This window comes from Atractosteus spatula, chromosome 4, assembly GCF_055471065.1.
Source record: "Atractosteus spatula isolate fAtrSpa1 chromosome 4, fAtrSpa1.hap1, whole genome shotgun sequence".
Lineage (NCBI taxonomy): Eukaryota > Metazoa > Chordata > Actinopteri > Semionotiformes > Lepisosteidae > Atractosteus > Atractosteus spatula.
The window spans coordinates 55,336,401-55,358,004 of NC_142709.1; the positions used below are offsets into that span (position 1 = coordinate 55,336,401).

At 41.6% G+C, this 21,604-nt stretch overlaps 1 protein-coding gene across 1 annotated transcript in view; it reads left to right on the plus strand.

Annotated features, from left to right (window-relative positions):
- LOC148836622 (chloride channel protein 2-like) overlaps positions 1-21,604 on the plus strand; it is a 281,173-nt gene that overhangs the window by 243,091 nt on the left and 16,478 nt on the right. Inside the window, exons 22-25 of the mRNA XM_088914194.1 lie at positions 1,068-1,173; positions 1,624-1,694; positions 3,026-3,088; positions 17,344-17,382. Coding sequence (XP_088770320.1) covers positions 1,068-1,173; positions 1,624-1,694; positions 3,026-3,088; positions 17,344-17,382 — 279 coding nt within the window. The remainder of the gene's footprint in view (positions 1-1,067; positions 1,174-1,623; positions 1,695-3,025; positions 3,089-17,343; positions 17,383-21,604) is intronic.

The window sequence follows — 21,604 nt, forward strand, 5'->3', positions numbered from 1 at the left end:
AGCTGCTTTATGCATGCGTTTATCTTAATAAGTGTAATTTTTTGTTTATTAGTGGATCCTCTTTTTCTGGAATGGCTCTGCCTCTCAATTTTTTTTTAATTAAATCTAACTTTGATAAGAAACAACCTCCCGGGTGATTAATTACTCAGGAGGCGAGACTGCAGGCAGAAGAAACAGCAATGTTTTTAAAGGGAAGCCGTGAAGTGGTGAGGAATGAGCGTACTGTAAAGAAGCTGGGGGTTGTGTTATAGGTATTCAACATATTGTGAAAGATAAACTTTTAGAAACTGTGCTCTCACCTGCCTTATACAGTATAGGAGCCATCTCCATTGCAATAAATACAACTCTGTACATTAAGAAAAAGGGTGCTTACTGTAGAAATAAGGTTTTGCTTTAGTACTGAAGTTATTCAAAAGACCAGTGACTCACTTTGTGTGCTCTCTCACATACAAGGGATCTGTGTTTTGTCTCACAACATGTGCAGTGCAGTGCATGTTACTTTTATTGACAGATATCACTTCCTAAAATTAAGTATCATAATAGTCATTCAAATTATTCTATAAGAGACTTACAGAAAGTATGATTTTCCAGAAAACTGCAGTTGCAATTTTCTGAAAGTCTCCTTAATTTCTATAAGATACTTATTGTATTTTCAAAAGTGTTCCATTAATTTGTGCCAATTACGTTCTTCTGTAGTTTATGAAATATCTTGTTAACATATGCATTTAGAAGAAAAAAACAGATATGTTTGCAATACAAGGATACTAATGGAAATATAGATACTAGTGATGCCAAAAAATGCAACTAGAGACTCACTGACCAAAGGGCCTCAGTTTCAGATGAAGGATGGAGCACATAGAATTTCATTAACTTGCTCAGTGTGACACACGGTGACTCAGAGGTAGAGCAGGAGCTTTAATGATCTCATTCAATAGCCCGCAAGTCCACCTACCCTCTATTAATGCAGTAATATCAAAAATACTTTCCTCCAAAGAGAGCTCCTCACTCTGTGCAGTGCTGATCAGATAATGTTCCTGGTCCCTGACGTCTGGTGTGTTTCACTGCAGATTTCCACAGAGGAGTCTTCATTCAGCCCCACTCGTACCAACTCCCAGAAGCCCTTGAAACCAGCACTGAAGAGGGTATCCTGCACCAGCATGGACAACAATTCAGGTTTCTTGAGTTGTGTTTTTTTTTTTTTGTTTTAGGAAAATAAAACATTTACCACCTTGCTAGGCTTACATCTGTTGTGTTTTTCTCTCTAACAAATAACATGTCATAGCTTTTCATACGTGATAATTTAGATCCTAAAGAAGATTGAGAGTTGATTATGTGACGTTAGGGGTGTGCTTTCCACACTTCCCAGAAGGTGAAGTGAGGTGGAAGGTGCAGTACAAATGTTGCACTGGGTGTCCTGATTGTTTTATTATGACTATTGCCAGTAATGATGTGCTGGAGTCTGTAGCTCCCCGAGTATACACCACGGAGCAGTATGCTCCAAAGGAAGTCAGATGCCAGCTGTTATTTGAGAAGAACAGTGGGTCTCTGCAGCTGTTTTAAAAATTGAAAATCTTTCCTTTTTTGCTTTTGCATGATTTTTTCTGTCTTCTCCATCTCCTGTAGCTCCCCAGGACAATTCAGGCATTGCCTTAAAAAACCTCTTCTGTGCCAACCCTGAGCCTGAGCCTGCTGAGGTACGTGTGCTCTTCACTTTTGACTGATTCACTAAATGCAATATTCCTTTTTACAGCTTATGCTTGTCAAGGCATCCCAATTCTTCAATTTCCCTGCTTAACGATGCTGTTATACACATGTTGTACAAGGTTGAAAAGAGATCTGTAGAAGTCCTCCACAGCCACACCAGTTCCCCAATGTCCATGGAGCGGTGTCCAGTGCACAGATGTCATAGCCTCTTCTTAATAGCTAGCACATGAATAGCTGCTATCTCAGTTAGCACTTCAGTACTGCATTAGAGAGTCTGAGTTTGAACCAGTGATCTTACTGAACCTTTTTCCTTAACCATTGTTAACCATTGTCCCACTTCTTCTTACTAATTTATTTGGAGGACACTTTTATCGAAAAAGCGATTTGTGTTTGAATCCATTCATACAGCAGAGAGTTTTACAGAATCAATCTGGGTGAAGTACCTTGCTCAAGAGTACAGCAGCTAACTGTCCAGTCACAAGTCCAGAAGCCTAACCACGGCCCCACACACCACTGCCCCATTCCCTATTCATACTCTCCTATACCACACCATCTTATCCTGTCAGGCAAGGATGATAGTGCTTATTGTTCCCTTTAAAACCCATGGACTATACATCATCTTCTCCAGTGTGGTGGCAGTGTGGCATTCCTGAGAGCCAAGACATCTGCCTTCCATTGGCACTGCATGGCTTTCTTATCCAGATTAGCCCTGGAGGACAGAACAAGAAACCCATTGCTTTGTAACAGCTCCTTTGGGCTTCACATCAAACATAAAGCAAAGGGAGCACAAGGCAGCCTCAGGCTTTCCTAAAAAGAGCACACACTAATGCAAAGAACAAAGAAGTTGAGATACAGCTCCTTATTTTCCCCTTGAAATGACTGTGCATGATCCAGTCAGCTCTGCGGTACTGCACATTAAGTAACATAATGGAACAGATACGTACTGTAGAACAATAAATCAGTATTGATAGGTGCTTTACATCTGGGATCTTACTGCTCCCATTTTACGATGCAGGCTGTACTTCATTTACATTGATAAATAAAGTCTTGTCTGTTTTATTGGTGCAAATCCCGGAAAGGATCCTGCCGCAATGCAGCGGGCTTGGAATAATCTCTTTACCTGTACATTCTGCCCCAGTTCTCCCCTTCTCTCTCTCCCTCCTCTCTTTCCAGTCCTTCTCTGGCGTGTTTAGTGGTGCCAGTGGTGACAACTGGTTTGCTCCCACCCGCCTCTCTAATTTTCATTTGAACAGTTTGTGGGCAGGTCCCTCAGGTTCTAACATTGTGTCTCCTGCCCTTGTTTTTTTTTTTTCAATTGAAGAACAATGATGTGTCAGGGGCTCCTGACAACAGAAAGCCCAAACGAGTGAGGATATCCGTTGTGGTAAGTGGCTTTTCGATTGGCCAACCAACCAACCCAGCAGAAAACTCATACGTGAATTCAGAGTATTCCCTGTGACTGATCATGCAATCATTTTCCCAACAGACATGTCTCATAGGGAGGGTTCATCATTTTGAGCTGTGCTGTGCTGAATCCCTATTCAATCCCAAGAACCCTGTCTTCCATGAGCATGGGGTTAACCCTGGTCTGTGTGGGTTTACAGGCTGCAGCGCATCCGTGAAACCCATAACAGCTGAATTAGTTATTGTGAATTTGTGTTTTTTTAGTCCGTTATTATTTAGACTGTTTCCAACTCAGATGACTAGGGTTGTAAAAACAGCAAAAAGTCATTACTTGTGTAGAATTTCCTTTGTTTACACAATTCAATTCCTTTGTGCATTAAATAATTGGCCACATCATGAAGTGGCATTTTGACGGTATAAAGCTTTGAAAATGAGCTTAGGTCTCCAAGCCTCCTGGAAGTCTGTCTAAGGTTGCAAGGTTGTTTTCTTTATACAGACAAAGAAATGTCACATTATAATGATTTTTAGCTGACCTTAATAAGCCACACTATTCACTTTATTGAGACAGTGGCTGCAGATCTATAGTGCACAGGGAATGTCTGTGGGGAAAAAAAAGGATGATTCAACACAGCATAACCTCAAAAACCACCCTGCCATGTGATTCTCCAATCAACAAATGATTCCAGTGTGGTGGAGTTAGGAGTCTGGCTGTAGCCATGAAATCCCCACAACAGCACAGGCAGCCAGAGGGAGGGGGCCAGTACTGACATTTGATGACAGAGACATTTTTAAGGCAGAAAGATATTCTTAAGTATTTCCTGAATGCACAATGCAAAAGAAAGACTTCAGCAGAACCTAGAGTGCTCTGCAAAAAATTTTCTCTAGTGACAAGCATAATAAGTCTAAAAACAGACAATGATGGATACTCTGTCTAAAGTTATGTGGTTTTCATTTATATTCCATTTTCTTTTTCCTCCACTGTTTGGGAGGAACGTAATAACCATAACCACTTGCTGTAGTTTGCATGTCATGGTGCTCCTCAGTGTGAGCTGTTTTACAACCCAGGAGGCCCATGAGCCCAGTGCTCTTTGGTCTCATAAGAAGGCTCCTCTCCAGGGAATGGGTTAGACTGACTCCAGTCTCCTCTGGCTGTCTTCCAACTGCTTGTGATGGAGTGTTATTCAGGTTGTGTCCAGATGTGAATGTGTGCGTATGTAGAAGTGCATGTGTGTGTAGTGTTTGTAGCTGTGTAGCTAGGTACTGTATGTGCATGCAGTGCTGTAGGCATGTTCAGGCTCTGTCTAGGATTGTAGGATTGTGCAGTGCTGCAGAGGTGTGTATGCTCAATTTGTGTAGTGTGGCGTACTGTATGTGTATGTGATCAGGTTGTGTACTAGGTGCATTTGCATGTATGAATGTGCTGTGTGTTCCATGTACAGTATATGTGCCATAGGTGTGTGTGGCTGTAGGTGTACTGTATGTATAACTTGCATGCAGTGGTTTTTGTGTGTATGTGGCAGTTGTGTGCGGTGCTGCAGGTGTGTGTATAGGTTGTAGTGTTGGCAGTGCTGTAGGTATGTGTGCAGGTTGTGTACGTGTCTGTAGCCAGTACAGCCCCTGTCCCCTCCGCCCACACTCACTGGTGCCATCGCCCATCGTCTCCAGGAACCATCTCCATCGGGCCTCGCGAGGCTAGAGCTCTCCTTCCTCTGACTCGCATGTGTCGTGCCGCTCTCTGGCAGCATCACCACAGCACTGCAATCACCTTTTACCTGGGATTCACCTAGTGCACCTGTACACCTCTCCTAGTACCTTGAAGAACAATATTTAGAAGAATAATTAAATGCGACACACTTGAGTTTCATTTCAAAAGCTCACACAGACACATCAATATCACATTTGCTTCAAAAGCAAACTTGAAACCTCCTTAACCCTTTTTCTGACCAGATTCTGAGCATTTATTCTGAGAAGTAGAAAGGGTTTCCAGAGCTTTTGAGAGCTTCAGCCAGTTAAGTGCAGATTGAGTCCCATAGCCTGGATATCATGAATTCAGACTTGGGTCATGACACCAGCCTCCTGTGACTGACGTTCTTCAAGAAGTAGCACACAATTGGCAGGGAGCCACAATGCAGTAGCATTGGCATTAGTTGGAAAAAAGCCACCTTGGCTTTTGAGAAAAGCCTATAGCTTCCTGGAGTGCCTGCAGGCTTGCAGTGATGTCAGTGAGGGCATGCGTCTCCTCCTATTTGTGTTAACCCTTGTGCCAGGCACAGTGGAGCTTGCTGCTTATCAAATTGCCTACCGATCCTTTTTCATGCTTGTAGCAGGGGAGTTGATGGTGAGAGCCAAGTCAAAAGGAGACAATTGGCAATTCCTAATTGGATCAGTATATAAAAGAGGTTTTAACAGCTTTGGTTCTATCTGGGGCAAGACAACCTCCATACAGGTCTCTGAGTGACAGCTGAAGGCTTGAAGGTAAAGGTGATTTAGGTACGGTGTCGGCTTTCATTTCCTACATCTTGCTCACTTTCGATGTTTACCTCTGATGGCTACCCTATGGCTGATTTCATTTTGTTTTTATTAATGTTGTTTGTGGAATTTACTTGTGCACGGTTTATAAATCATCAGCCTTGCTCAAGGGGAACATTATGACACAAAAACAGCAACCAACAGAAAAACTAATGGAATAAATCAAATCGCACATCTCGGAGCAATGGGGAAAAAATAAATCAAGGAAAATAAAGAAGGAGGTGTGTGCTCTTTTGGGGAGTTGGTGATTTGATCGTTTGTAATTCTAAGGCTCGCAAAGGCATGTGTTGCTTTGTGACTCACAGAAATGGCCCAAGCAGGTAGGGTGCGGAGCCAGGCAGGAGACGGAGAAGGTGCTTTGTCAGAGGTGTCTCTGTTTTGAAAAGCCAAAAGAGGTGAAGCATAGCTTTCCTGCAAAGCACAGAGCAAGTGGTGTCCAGCCTCCATCTCCATACCATATTGTCTGCATCTCCACTTCTCTTCAGCTGTCTCAGATGTGCCTTCGTCATCAGTGAAATGTCACAGATTGTATCCCTTCATGTCTTGGATTTTTGTAGTCCACCCATGGTGTAAGTTAATAACAGGAAGGATTTGTGTTGATAAGTACTGTATGTCAAAGGTGAGGAGACATCGTGTAGATTGTTGTGAGTTTCAAAACAGGAGGTCTAAAATAACTGAGAGGATACTGATTTTGAACAGAGATCAAAATCATCAGGCTGAATTTTTCTAACAAGTGGTAGAGCCCTGATCACTGGAGCTGCAATGTGACTCACAATATACTGTACCTACTGTACAATACATCCATATCCAGTATCAATAATGAATACTAAAGGAACTTTAGTGCCTCAGGTGATTGTGTGACCGAGGCTGGGCCTTTCAGAAGTGAAGTGGAGTCATTGCTTTGCCGCATCTGTCTGTGTCTGACTGATCAACCCTAGAAACAGCTGATCCTGGCAGAGAGGGCGATACACATGACTCACATCAGGACTGTTCTGAAGAAGCTCCCCATTTTCATTCTGTTCAGGTTTCTTTTTTTTTTATTTTAGAGAACAAAACAAAACCATTTTACATATAAACCACCATTATTCAGCCTTACTTTTACAGTTTTTTTACAGCCTTACCTTTACTCACTTTTACCTTCGACTAGACATCACAACCAAAAATTCTCTATTCCTCTGTTCAGTTTTTTTTAACTGCTCTCATAAAAGTCAGGGGATTGTGGGTCTTTCAGCGTGCATACAAAGTTAAAAGATAAATCTAATTTCTGCCGAATTAAAGATGTGTGCTAATTCTCTCTTCATTTTAAGTAGACGGGCTATTGATTGACAATTAAATGAGCTTTCCTGTTTTTCCTGTGGGGTGATTGACCTGAAGCACAATGAGTTGGGTGTTTAATGGAGCACTCTCGCTCCCAGCAAGCCAGCAGTGCACCACATTGAATCGCAAAGCAGCTGAAACAGGACAGGAGAGAGACTCCAGGTCACAGTGCTGGATTAGGCCACATAAAAACCCAAGAAAGTTGTTATATTTTAAAGTCAGGCTTTAACTTAGAGTTGGGCAGGGAATGTGCTGAATGGGTTTCTTTTAGAAAGTGAAGTCATTGCCCAAAGTTTACATTATGCGTCATATCATTGGTTTGCAGGGAATAACATCACCCAATAAGAAAATGCATTTCGGAATGTTTATTGAAGAGTTGGTCATAAGACATTTTGGCTTGACCTGGCCATACTTGACCCTCATAAAAAGAGGGAGTTTAACTAAGCGGTACAGTAGCTGAGCAGGTGGAAATGGGGTGGAGGGGAGATAAGTGTGAGGAAGAGAGGCTCACTCTGGTAATTATAGCTTTTCAGGAATTTAGAGGGTTACAGTAGCAGAAAGGAAGGAGACCTTGGATGCTGTTATCCCTCCTCTTTTTTTGTTATATTGTTTTTTTTAATCAGACTATATGTCATCTCCACATACTGTATTATCTTTGCCATTTTGTTTCAAAGAATCAGGCATCATTATTGCCACACTTTTGTATAGTGATCACATATACTGTACCTTCTTTTTTCTGATTAAGTTCTCCCTCGTCAAGACATTCCTTAGTTATTCTGGAACAACTTGGTACAGCAAATTCTGATCATCGGGGCAGAGTAGATGTATTAACGTTCTCAGCTTTGCTGAGGAACAGCAGGGAGGAGGCTGGTCAGTATGTAAAGCATTTCCCCTGTTGCAGACTGCTGTACCTTTCCGCAGTAGTGAGTAGCGGACTCTAGAGAATTAGCATGTGAGCATTGTTGCTGAGTTGGGGGAAGATTTCTTTCTCATTAACCAGAAAGTGCAGCCAACAAGATCTCTGGTTCAGCTTGTTATGTTATTACAGTAAAGTGCTGAGATTAATTAAAATAATCTTTGCAGAAGATTGATGGGTATTGCGATGGAGTCTGTATATATTGCACAACATTCTGCTTCTCTGAATGTTAATATGGGTAACTGCATGAAGAGCTCTGGCGATCTGCAAATTCAATATGGCAAATTCAATCCTTCAGATCAGCCTTAATGCAGGGAGCTCTGCACTGCTAAGATCTAGTAAATGTAACACGCTGCTCGACACCCTGAAAACATGAAGCAACAGATTGGGCAGTGAGACCTTTGGAGACAAGATTTTCTGAACAGAGCTCGGAGTACAAGTTTCTGGGAACCTTTGTGTTCTCTCAGTATGGTCTCACAAAGCTGGTGCACTTAATGCGCACAGAAGTGATTTCTCTTCTCTTTCTACTGTTTTAATCTGTAAAATATCCCTGTAAATGTCAGATCTGCTTTTTACTCTAAAGAGTACAACTGTCAGACATTATTTATTTCTCCTCTCCAGATAAATCCAGATAAGATTTCAAATTCCATATTTAACAGAAAAGACTGTTTTGTGATTAAGTTTTATTAGGTAATAAGTTGTGAATCAACTTGACAGTCCCTAAAGTAAATCTTTAAAGCGACCAAAGCCACTGCCTTAGTCAGATTAAAAAAACCGCAGCTGGAAGAATAAGATAAGATCACTTTATTGGCCATATACAATTTCTTGTATTAGGAATTTGTCTTTTTGCATAACCCAACTTGCTCTCCATGTGACACACAGACAGGGAGAGAAGCTTGGGGTCAGAGCACAGGGTCAGCCACTTATACGGCACCCCTGGAGCAGTTGAGGTTAAGGGCCTTGCTCAGGGGCCCAACAGAGCAGGATTCCTCTGCTGGCCATGGGATATGAACCGGCACCCTTCCAGCCACAGGCGCAGATCCTTAGCCACAGAGCCACCGCCCCTTTCTCACTGAATTATTCATCAGTGAGAGTTTGGTTTAGGGAGAGCAGGTCACGTGTACATTCTCTCTTCCCTGCATCGTGCATACTTGCATCTCGCTTCGTTTGTGTCTTTTTAAGAGAGTTAAACCCCTTGCTTAATGAACTGCATGAAGCTGCAGGACTGCTGTTTCCTGTGGTGATCTGCGTGCATGCACCTGGTAAACATTTCATGTTTATCATTAACTGCCAATGCTAGATTGATCATTGTTTTATGGTGACCAATTTATATTGATTACACTCATAAACTAGTGATTTAAAATTCTCTAGGGCTCAGTAGAGCTTATTGTAATAGTCTCCATACTCATCTCGCATACTGTCACAATGTTGCCCTCCCCTTTACCAAAAAAAAATTGTTTTCCTTATTTATAAAGAGCGTGCCTCTAGGACGTTCTAACTTTCACTCTCCGTCTCTTGCAGTGCATGAGTGATTTCTACTAGGTGAAAAATTTATGACTGGTAAATTATATCCGTTTTCTCTCAGTGAGAAATATCCGACTACTGTGCCTTTCTTTTTTCTTTTGGTTCACAGGGCTGCATTGACTGCATGTTTAATTTATGATCCATCCTTATTGGAGCTGTGGTTTTTCCATGTCTGGCGTCATACTGCAATCTGGTCACCAGTTTCCCTGCGAGACACCAGAGGGCATGGCTGGGGTGTGGGACAGTCCTTGCTCCTATTCCCCAGAAAGGTTTTGAAGTGCATCAGCTGGAGAATCTGTCTGTACCCCACTCGTCTGGCACTTGTGTAGTTGTGTGGTGAGGTTTGAACACACTGCCCACTGTTCATAATGCCAGGATGCCAGGATTAGTCACAGAGAAACAGAAAAGGTGGCCCCCTTTTTGATAAGCCATTTACCGAGAAGGATCTCTCTGTATTCTCCCTAAGACCTACTGTATATTTTACTCATACATTCAGAAAAATAGGGGTTAAACTTATGTAATATATCCTAAAGGCTTTTTTATATGCAACAAATATTACTGGTTATACAAAGTTGTTGTTTTTTAAATTCTGATCATTTCTATATTGGTACAGAAGTAAAAAATAATCACAGTGCGCTTCCCAATGTCAGATATCAAAGGTCAGCACTGTTCCATTATCTGGGGAACAGTTGCAGAAAATCCATAGCTCAGCGGCAGTGCACTGATGCTGCAGTTTTCAGCTGTGTGTAGCAGAGAGTGCTACAGACAGGGAGCATCACAGGGCTTCTAGACTGAGGTTTCAGTGGCAGGCAGCATAAGTCAAACAGATGGTGACTGATTGCAGTCCTAATCTCATCATCATTATTTGCCACCTGTCCCATGTTGATGGAATAGACTCCCATTGCACAGCAGATCGATCCATTCCAGGATTTGTGAGCTGCAAGTACTCGTCTTCATCTTGCTCTGATGAAGAAATGCAGTTGATTAAAATATTATTAAATGTCACACCTTTACCTAGGCTATTTTTAATCCACATAAGGTAGAATTATTGAAATCTATTGCATTTGGCTTATTGTACATAAAAGAGCCTGCTGCTATTGTATGTAAAAGCATTTTCTGGTAGAATATGGGGTGGATCAAATTGTTGTACACTTGGTGAGTAACAGTTGAAAGCCTAAGTATTGGCACAATACTTCTGAACCATTATGAAAGAGGTTATTCACTGAGTTAAGTCTAATAGTTCTTGTTTAGTAATATTTTCTTCTCCTGCACTTAATTCTGGATTTATTGAAAAAGTGGTAGTTAGGATCGTATTCATTTAAGGTACAGGAAGGCAGTGCGTTCATCTGCAGCAGTTTTCCTCCAGTTCCACCCGAGAGTCTGACATGTGAGAAATGAGCCAACTGCGTGCTACAGCAGTGCTGTTAATGCAGAGGCTCATAGGCCTGCTGGTATTGATCGAGGGTTGGCCAGCGCTCTTGAATGCTGAACTACGGGGGCTACAGTCGCTGCTGTATGGGATCTTGCAATGATTAAACGAGCTCAGGAATGTGCCGACCCTCAGATGTGCCAAGTCCAAACTAGAAACATTCAAAACTCAGGCAGACCACATACTCCCTGTTCAGGGTTTTTGCAGGCCATAGAGTAGGGTAGTAGGAAAGTATAGTAGTTTGCACCTAATGAAGCTGTTTTTCCCTTATGAAAGTCCAGCAAGTTTATCTTAGGATTTCACATTATAGGCAGTGTTGCTTTTGATACGGGTCTTACCCTGCCATAACTGTGCCTTACTCTACAAGTTCACAATTAGTCTGTGATTAGACTGTTCCTTTGAGCCATGTTTGACGTATATCCCAGTATTCTTATGGTCCAATATAATAATCTATTGTAAAAGCATATGTGGAAACCATAGCAGACAAATAAAGGGTAAAATACCCAGCTAAAGTTGCACAGGGGTTAAAACTGGAAACACATGGCAAAAGCTTGAGATGAACAACATTAGAAAGTAACCTTTTAAACACTGTCTTAATATCTTACTGACCAAACTGCTTTTACAGTATTGTTGTGAAAACATTTAACCATTGTGAAGAAATCTAGGAGTTTCTAGGATATTGTACTTTAAAGAAATCAATCTGGCACTTAAAATGAATGCACTGATCAACACTTTTCCTGTACTTATGCCAGGGAAACCTTAGCCCATCTATGCCCACTGTTGAAGCACGGGATCACCCCTTTTTTTGTGAAAAATAGTGTGCATTCACATTTTGGTTTTGTGTGATGAACATTTTTTTCCTCCAGACAGTCTGTTTAACAGCCATAGAATCACATAATCCAATCACAGATCCAGTGTAAGCTGCTCCTCGTGGCTCAGACACTTTGGGCTGAGAGCCATGCAGACTGCGCTGTGCCTCAGATGTCGGTACATTGACTCTTGGACCCTGCTTCCTTGGGAGATTCATGGCTCCTTTTACAATGTATGGGATACTGATGCATTCCACGAGCTCTGATACAAGATGGGAAAAACAAATAGATATGGGAAATTCTATTTCCTTAACAATTGCTGAATGAGTGTTATATAGGTTGACTTTTTCGTACACTTTGACTATTCTTGTAACATAGGGCAGAGATAAGTAGCTTTAGGTCTTCCATTTCATTCCAGTATAGTGTTTCCATTCAACTAGACCTTGCATTAATTCATAAACTTGTGGAAGAATACTGGAACTGTTTAGGATCAGTCGGGACAAAGTCTCAGTAGTGTGAAATGTACACTTTAGCAGTAGTTAGGCTGTGATTTAGTCTGAAGCAAGACTCTCCAACCATGGCCTTGGAGAGGCCCAGTCCAGCAAGTTTTCTACAACAGGTGACCACCCCATCACCAATTTAATTATGAGCAAATGACTTCAACAGAACAGAATTCAATCTTTTAATTTGTTTTAACAGAACAGATGACTTACCTAACCGATCAATATCTTATACTGTTTTCTTAATCCTTAAAAAGCAGGTAATTTAGGGTGACCTGTAAAATGAACAGAATTCAAGCTATAGTTCAAAGAGATTCCACTGGCTCAGGATTGTACATGCACAGCTGTCAGTGGATGTTTCCCTTAGGAGAAATATGAGGAAAAATAGACAGCATGTTCTCTTTGCCAGTGCCAGAGATAGTGTTTTACTGTATGCAGCAACCTTGTGTTTGATTTACCTTGGGTAAGAAAAATGATCAGAGTTCTCTCACAACATGCAATTCTTGTTGTTCCACAATTGATTTCTGTCCTAAATAAGACATTAAAGCAGCAGTGGACAAAATACCCAGGTCCAACCTCTCTCACATTTCTGTCTAGCCAGCCATGATACTGGCAATTGGGGAAACTACTTCAATCTTACTCCATTAACTCGAAGAGTCAGATTGTCGTCTGTTTTCCCAGTATTTCAAAAGGTTATTTAGACACCAATGATGCAGCAGCACTCTGTGGACCTCATGTTAATGTGTATTTACTTTCTCTGTGAACACTGTACTGCAGGATAAAATGCAACGCAGAGTATTACTGGCCGAGAACAGACTGGTTGTACATTTTGAAGGTTAGTGTGGCACTGCAGCAGTGGAGACAAACTCAAAAATATAGTACCTTTATCAAAGAAGAGGAAAGTAAACACTTGAATGCAGAATATTGGACATTTTAACATTTCTTTTTATTTTTACTCAAGTTGCTGGGAAAGCAGCAGGGAAAACGGCATATTTGCATTGCAAAAAGTGTGACTGTTTCCAGACTACAGCTTAAATCTGCATTTTGACTTCAATGAAGAATCATCTGAAACATAATCTGAAGAGAAAGTTAGAGAAGCGCCAAAGATGCTCAAGTGCAGAGAGAATAAAGTTTTTTTTTTCATTAAATGGCCTGCAGTACAAGATGGAATCAGCAGAATGCTCTATAGGAGCACAACAGAAAACCATTGTGCTGCTTTGCATTGTTCAACAAGAAGTCCTCAGAAAAAGTGTCACAAGCTGGTCACCCTCATCAGAGCAAGAGCATTAAACCACAGGCACTTTGTCAACTGGAGGAGCCTGAGTCAGAGCTCAATCACGTTCCCGTATACACAAGTGTACGGTAGTACAGCCAGACTTCATTTTGGGAAAGGTCTGAAGAAAGTGGGGGGATCTGAGAGGAGGGATCGGTTTTTGAGAATGGGAGGAGAAAATGTTGAACCAAGGAGTTTGTGTTTGCTATTGACTTACATGGTTCACAGGAGCTAAACTGAGTTTAAACCTGCAAGGAAGACTTTTGCTCGTCAAGGCTCTATGGATAAAATTTCTCATTTTCTCCTGTCAGCCTGTAAACAACCACACTTCTCCATGCCTGCAATAGATTGCAATACCAGACCAGCACATTGAGTGGTGCCCATCCTTACAAGTGTTCACAAAATGTTTTGCAATATGAATTAACTCCTAAGATACATTATAGATTAATGGGTAGTATGTTTGAATGTTAGAAAGTGTCATTTTTGGAAAGAACACGATCAGGCCTTTATATAATAGGTGGTTAATTTTAAGGAATATCTAAGAAATGTGTGAGAACGTGCCAAATGTCTTGGCGTGGAAACTGTTGAACACCCTTGCACTAGGCAGATCCTTCCAAGATGTGTGGCTTCAGGATAAAGGAGTCTCTCCACACCTGACGTTGTGTCAGTGGTTAACCTCAGCAGAGATGGAACAGAAAGAGAACTTTAAAATCCAGCTCCCCTTTCACAAAAGAGTTAAAAACCATGCAGGCTGTCTCTCAGACCTGCTTGTGATGCTTGTTTCTTGCATCTAGATTGGATCCTACCATTCATCTTCCCTTCCTGGGACACACCTAGAGGCTCCGTCAGTTTACTTATTGGCAGCATCATATGCTGTGATATATGTCATATTGATCCAGCCGCTCCACAGAGACATTGTGCCTGGCCTCTCTAAAGGCCCCTCACTGTCATTGCACTAAATAGCCAACAGTTTAGTAATGCTTTTCGTGAGAGGCATCAGTCAGCACTGCTCCGAGCTCAGTGCTCTGCCAAGCTGAGGTTGTCTCTGACAACAGTGTTCAGTCATGTACAAAACTAGTGGCTTATCTTAGGCTGTGTTCTGCTGTACATGCTCTGTCACTGCCCTCCATGGGGGCCACTGGGTTAGTGTGCCAGTGAAGCGTGCTTGGGATCTGAGAGCAGAGGCAGAAGGGAAATCTGAAAGAGAGGAGAAACTAGTTTTGCGCTTAATTGTTTAAAATTGTCTCTGTCTGGGTTTTTTTGGTGTGGAAGTCAGAACAGCTTAGAAGACTGCTAATGTCCAGCACTTCCAAGCAATTATTGTGCTCCTTTCAGCACAGATCACATTATGTAGGTTAACAGCTCAATAGTTTTGTGGTTGAGCTGCAATAAATGCATAATTTAAACCTCAGCTGGTAAAGTTTGATTTTGCCTTCTGTTCAATCTTTAGGAATTCATACCACTCTGTTGAAAGTAATTTGTTAGCTGTATTACAGATTTACAAGGCTGTTATTTTAATTTGTACCGATGCCTATCAGTTTTTACAGTTCCTCTTAATGTATTTTACTGTGTATTACTATTTTAAATTTTCAAGCTACGTCTGCTGCCTTCTTAAGGGGAATGTTGCCTCCAGGTTTTCATTTCCTCTGTTTTTTTTATGAATGAACTAATTTTTCTCATAATGGAACCAACTGAATCCTTTCCCGGGTGAACAATGACTTGGAGCAGTGGTCTCCAGAGCCCCCAGCCTTCCTTCCCTATTATTGTAGAAGTGTCTGTGTTTGGTGGCTGAGAGCTGTTAATAACTAACAGCTAGGAAATAACTAACAGAGGTACTGAGGTCTTGAATTGAGTACATGCCCAAAAATCTTGTAGCAGCCCTGGATATTGATTCAGAGGTACACGATCAACAAACATGTCTGAAAGTCATTCAGAGTGTGTTTTCTGAAAGCTGGATGTGACCAACATTGTACTGATGTGCATCTGTACAAGAAACAGTTTTGGTGAAAGCATAAAGTTCTCCATTTCCCTCATCTTTTCTTTCAGTGGTTACATAATACTACTGCCTCTTTTCTGTACTGCAGTGCTACTGGGCTAAGATGGATGGACTGTCAGCTGTTCTGTAGATGTAGGGGAGGTCAGGGTTGCTGCCTGTGTATCATTAGAGGCGAAGGGTTAGAGTACAGATCTCTCTCACTGGGTCTTGTTAGAGTTCTTTCAGTTTTCATTAACAAGGTTCATTAATTTACACTGGGGCTGACAGCCTAATTTTGCAATGTGGGTTACTTTCAAATGGTAACAGGAGGTCACTGGCCTTTGAAACCTGTGGGGAGAATGCTATGCATCCCTTTTAACTGATTTTGACTTTGGATCTACGGAAAAAGAGAGCCGGAAGGGTGTGAAAGCCATGGTCCGGTGGCCAGTAAGTGGGACCTTGCAGTTAATTCACTTGTCTCTCATCATGGCAGAAGGGTTCTGTGCTCAAATCAGAGCAAGTTTCTGAATGGCCTGGTGTTTCTTTGTTTTAAGGAAGCTACTAAAGCACAAACAAATCTAAAGGTCCTGTTCTCTGTAGAGAAAGAAACTGCAGCCATTGTAAGCAGCATGGTGTTTATTCCTAAATCTGAAACAGATCAAGCAGGTCTACCTTACAGAATATGGTGCACAGATCTGTTCACTACTTTACAAAATGACATTGGTGCTCTGAAGAGGGTTCAGAGACTAGATGAATTAATGGTCTGAAACGTACTGTATGTCATACAAAATCAGGTTAAAAGATTTTAAGTCTCTTCAGTTGTGAGCAGAGAAGATTAAGAGGAGACTTGACGGAGGTGTTCAAAATCCTGAAGCACATTGAGAAAGTTAATGCTAGGGACTCTGGGAATCGGTGGGGAAACAGTAGGGGACAGTAAATGTTCTGCATGTCTGAGAACACAAGGGGTGTTGGGAGCCTGAAACAAACTGTCCAGCTGTGTTAGAGTTGATTTCCTTCAGGTCATTCCAGATACAGCTGGATGAGAGACCAAGCAAATGCAATGGGTCGAATGGCTTCAGTTCACACCCTGGACGGAACTCCAGCCCATCTCGGGGCACACACACTTACACCAGGGCCGGTTGTTCCAGAAGCCAATTATCCAGTATATCTTTGGACTGTGGGAGGAAACTGGATCACCCAGAAAAGACATGAACACAGTGGGGACAAACAATCTCCACACAGCTAGCACCCTAGGAATTGAACCCAGGGCCCCAGTTCTGTAAGGCAGCAATGCTAACCACTGCATTTCTGTGCCACCCCAATTCCCAAGATACATGAATTAATATATGTAATTGGCAGATATTTAGTACTGTTATTTAGCAACCAATTAGGGAAAACCAGCAGTGCCTTGATTGGATATGGTCCAGGAGATCGCAGTTCTACATTTAATGTGAATGAGATTAGTTCATGACAGCTTGTAGTGAATATAATTAAACAACTTGGGTAAGGTAATACTGAGGGTATATTCGGAATCATTCTGTGAGCTATTCATTGACAGGCCAGTTGCTTGCAATTGTTTCAAGATTTTCTGTACATGAATGCATGAAAGAAACTGCATCACATTGATTTGATTTTTTGTTTCTTTCCTAATGAAACAGTTACTCCTTTTTGATTTTCATTTAGTGCCGATTAACGTATAATTCAATATGTTGTTGAATGATCCTCATTGTTTTTTCTTCTTGACACCTGTGAAGCTCTGAACATGTCTGCCTTTCTCCGTGTTGCTATGGGAGCCATTTCATTTCCCTGCCATTCTCACTCCTGTCTACTGCTTGTACTGTTGTTCATGGCTTTGTTCCGAAATACAGGTCCAATGTGAGTCGGACAGAGGGGTCGGCACTCTCTGTGAGGCGGGCTGGTTGCCAGAGGCCATTCTCAATCTCTCTGCTCTCTCTCTTTCTAGGACGATGCCGATGTAGAAGACGACATGACTGTGAGAGAGGTAAGAACACATTTGCAGCCTGTCTGCTCTGTGCCTCTCTACTGGGGTCTAAAACTGAATTTTGAATAAGAAACATACAGACTGTGTACTTACTCACTGAAGTGCAAAGGGGATGGTGCTTCACAGGAGAATAAAATTGCAATGTCTATGTCTTTAATTCCCTTTCTATGAAGGCGTGCTTTCTCAAGTGAAAGGACTCCATCGTTATCATTATTAATTTATATGATATAGAATTTTTGCATAGTATATATAATGATGTATATATCAGAGGACTAGAATTTTTGCAGGTACTGTATGTATACAGAGATGCCATCTGTTGTATATAGGAAAACAAATACGTTTTCAAAATTACACTTGCGTGCAACAAAGAGTTGTAATGTTTTTGTCCTCATGGAAACCATCTCCTACAGAAAACATGCTAACCTGGGTTTCTGTTTTTTGGAAGAAAACAGTAGTAGAAAGTTTACTGCAGGAGACAGCACAGGATTAACAGAGTGGAAATGCCCAGAAGAGGGCAGTACAGAGCAGCTCGGTGTCGTCCAGAGCAGCCTCTCTTGCTGTTCTTACGGGTCAGGGGGATATGGGTCAGTCTGTGAGTGCAGGTGGCCAAGGCTGGGATTTTGTCATGCAATGTTCCAAAGGACTAAGGCTCTCTTGCTGTGAGCTCTTCTCCTCCTCCAATCTCTTCCTCTGTCTCGTTAAAACATTATCGTTCTCTGCTTTTCACCCATGCTCCCCCACTTCCATATTACTCTCTCTCCCTCTTTGTCTCTGGATGTGTTAAGGAACATTGGATAGGGAGAGCCAGTGGAGATCATGGGAGGGCAGCCATGAGTACCCACCGGCCTCACTGGCCTGCTTTCACGCAGTGCTTGCTGTGCCAGTTCTACCTCTCGTGCCTGTTGTGAGCTAGCACAGCCGCTGATTCCAGTAACAGCACACTCAACACAGCACACGTCTCAGCGTGTAAATAAATAACCCTCTGTGCAATGCAGTTTGCATTGATACTCATTTAGCACATTGATAACATTAATTTGTTGTCTTTTCATCACTGTTGCTTTTCATTAATGCCAGTCATTTAGCTCATTTAGTCACAGACCACAAACCTATGTGTCTGGGAGGATGGAGAAAGGGGAGGCATTGGTAATTCATTGGGATTTATGGAAGTTATGGTAGAAGTTGGTAGACCGTCTTAAGGTCATAAGTAAGATAACACCAAAGCCTGTCAGCTCATTTTTTTATTTGGTACAGGAGTAAAACGGTAAAATAGTACTGAATCTAATATTTTGTATGATTGTTTTTTTCTACTACTGTTTCTGAGAAAGTCCTTTGGGTTGGCCCAGTCTATCCCTTAGGATTGCATATACTGTACAGTACTTGGATCAAGTCACCTCTCAATCCTGTAGATCTAAATCCTGAAGATGCAGGATTTATTTACTTTAACCTGTTTGGTAATGGCAATCTCCTGAGACCAGAAATCATTCTTGCTGGTCTTCTTTAAACTCTAAAGCTATGATATCATATTTAAGATATATTGACCAAACCATAGCACAATATTCTAAATGACGTTTTACGAATGCATTGTAAAGCTTCAGCATAATTTTCCACACATACATTATAACGCTCTTTGTTATATAGCCTAGCATTCTGTTTACTTTGTTATTGTCTTGATGGGAACATATAATAATCTAAATAAACACCGGATACGTTTTGTGTGTAGCTTCCTGCAGCTCAGAATCACCTATATAATATTACTGTCTGTCCGTACCTGCAGCATGCGCTTAAATTTCATTTGCCATGCATTCACCCGATACATGATTTGTCATTAAGTAATTTTCTTGACGCTGTTTGTTTGCTGCTCCTACCATCTACATCTGCATTAACTAGTTTACTAACTAGAATCTGAATTCTTCCGATAAATCAGAAAAAAGAAACATTAAAGTAAATAGGGTTCTTGTGGTACACCACTGCTTATAGCCCAGTTAGGGTTATGCCTAGTTTTAAATCTCATTTGAAGGACGGCACGTTTTTATAGTATAGTGTTCCCGTCACTATACTGTATATACTATACTATACTATACACTACACTATACTATACACTAACACCTCTTCTACCAACAACCTTGGTTTTTCCCAGAAGTCTCCCACCCAGGTACTGGCCAGGCTCACACCTGCTGAGCTTCAGTGGGCTACCCGCTGTGAGATGCGGGGTGATATGCCTGCTGGAATACTATAGGTTAATACTGACAAGATACGCTTTTCGCATACCCCAGCTTGCTCTCCATGAGACACAGACACACAGACAGGGAGAGAAGCTTGGGGTCAGAGCGAAGGGTCAGACATTGTACAGCGCCCCTGGATCTGGAGCGAAGGGTCTTGCTCAGGGGCCCAACAGAGTAGGATTCCTCTGCCGGCCACGGGATTTGAACTGGCAACCTTCCAGCCACAGGCGCAGATCCTTAGCCACAGTGTCACAGCTCTGCCTGAAAGACATACTGTAGGTTGTGTGTTTATGTCTGTGTGTCAGTCCTGCAATGGACTGGCATCTCATCCAAGGTGTATCCCATCTTATGCCCGTTGCTCCGGCTCCCCCATGACCCTGTATTGGATAAAGCAGTTACACAGTTGGAAAGTGTCGCTACAGTATACATTAACCAAGAAAACCCTCATCATTGTGCTGGTGTGATGAAGCATTTATGATCTCAGCTCAGTTGCATAAAGAAACACAGGTTCTGTCTAGAGGGACGTTGTTAAAATGTGCAAATGCAGAAACTTCAGGATTGCAGCCATTGTTTCTATTGTTAATCGATCTGCTCATTTGGCACTAGAGACGATTAAAAACAAGCAGTGCCGGGAGGAATAAAAGTAAAAAATTAGAGCTCGCAGCCATGGTTACAATTTCATACAGTGCTGCACATCGTGCAGTCCCTTCTTCCACACTGATCTCCTGAAATGGCACTGTGCTGCTGTTCATCCCAGCTTTCCTCCCCATCCTAAATTACAACACTGCAATATACATGTGCACACTGTTAACGGGATATTTAATTATTTGTTTTTCCAAAATCATTCTCACTGTTCTAATGTGAACTTCACTTTTCTGGGCGCAAAAGGTCAGAATATGCACATTATCTGTGGCGGGGAGGTGTATTGATTTCATATCTGCAGAATAATTTGTCACAGTTTATGAAATGTTCAGAGTTTATCAGTCCTGACAGCTCACAAATGCACATCTATTGGCCTCCCGTACTGGTAGGGGAAACGGATGATATTAAACTGGGGAAGTGGCTCTGTAAATCAATTCTGGCTTTGGCTAACTGTATTTCAGACCAGTTCAGCTTTTCTCATTATTACTTTAGTTCAACTGTCAGTCATAAAACAGAAAATACAAAACAATTTTTAATACCGAGTTTTATACAAGCAAACCGATTTAGTTTAAGTGGCTATAAACCCCTGTGGTATAAGAAAGTGACTGCACTATTAAACTAGAGCTGGGAGTAAAGGCATAAAAGTATTGAGTTTTCTCATTTCTGGGCCTCAGGACCTGAGTGTCTAGTGGCTTTATTTGCTCACATGCTAATTGGACCTTTAATTGAAGCAAATTGCATGCTTCATCTGACATTTTTTACTTCTGATTGTAGGATGCAGTATTTTCCTGGGAGAGTCCCTGGATACATTTCAAAAGTGTAGCTTCTTCCAGGTCCCTTAAATCCTTTCTTTGCAGAAATCCACCTGGTTTTAAGCCCTAAGTGTTGCTTCCTCTTGATTTCCATGAGTTCCTGAGGCTTTCTTTCAGGTTGGCCTGGATAGTGCCTTTTAAGATTTTAAATACATGTATCAAATCCCCTTGACCGTCTCATACAGATTTCACACTAACTTGAAAATGTTGTCTTTAAAGAAGCTGAAAACAAATATAAAACAGGGTATAATTCAGCCAAACTTGTATGAATTACTGTGCTGTATAAGGTGAAAGATCATACTGTAGTTTGGGTTGACAGTTACAGCAAAGTGATTCACATGTGTGATTTAGTCACCGGGCAAGTCTCAGGTCTTGTGGTTTAAATTAGACTTGAGAAAAGCTTTGAAAATATGGCCGCAGGAGCTCCTTTAGTATACTGTAGGTAGAAACTGGGGAGAGCAGGGGTCCCTAATCCTGAGCTTTGAGGGCTACAGTCCAGCAGTATTTCTATGGAAATTTAGAATCACCAATTGTTTTTATTATATA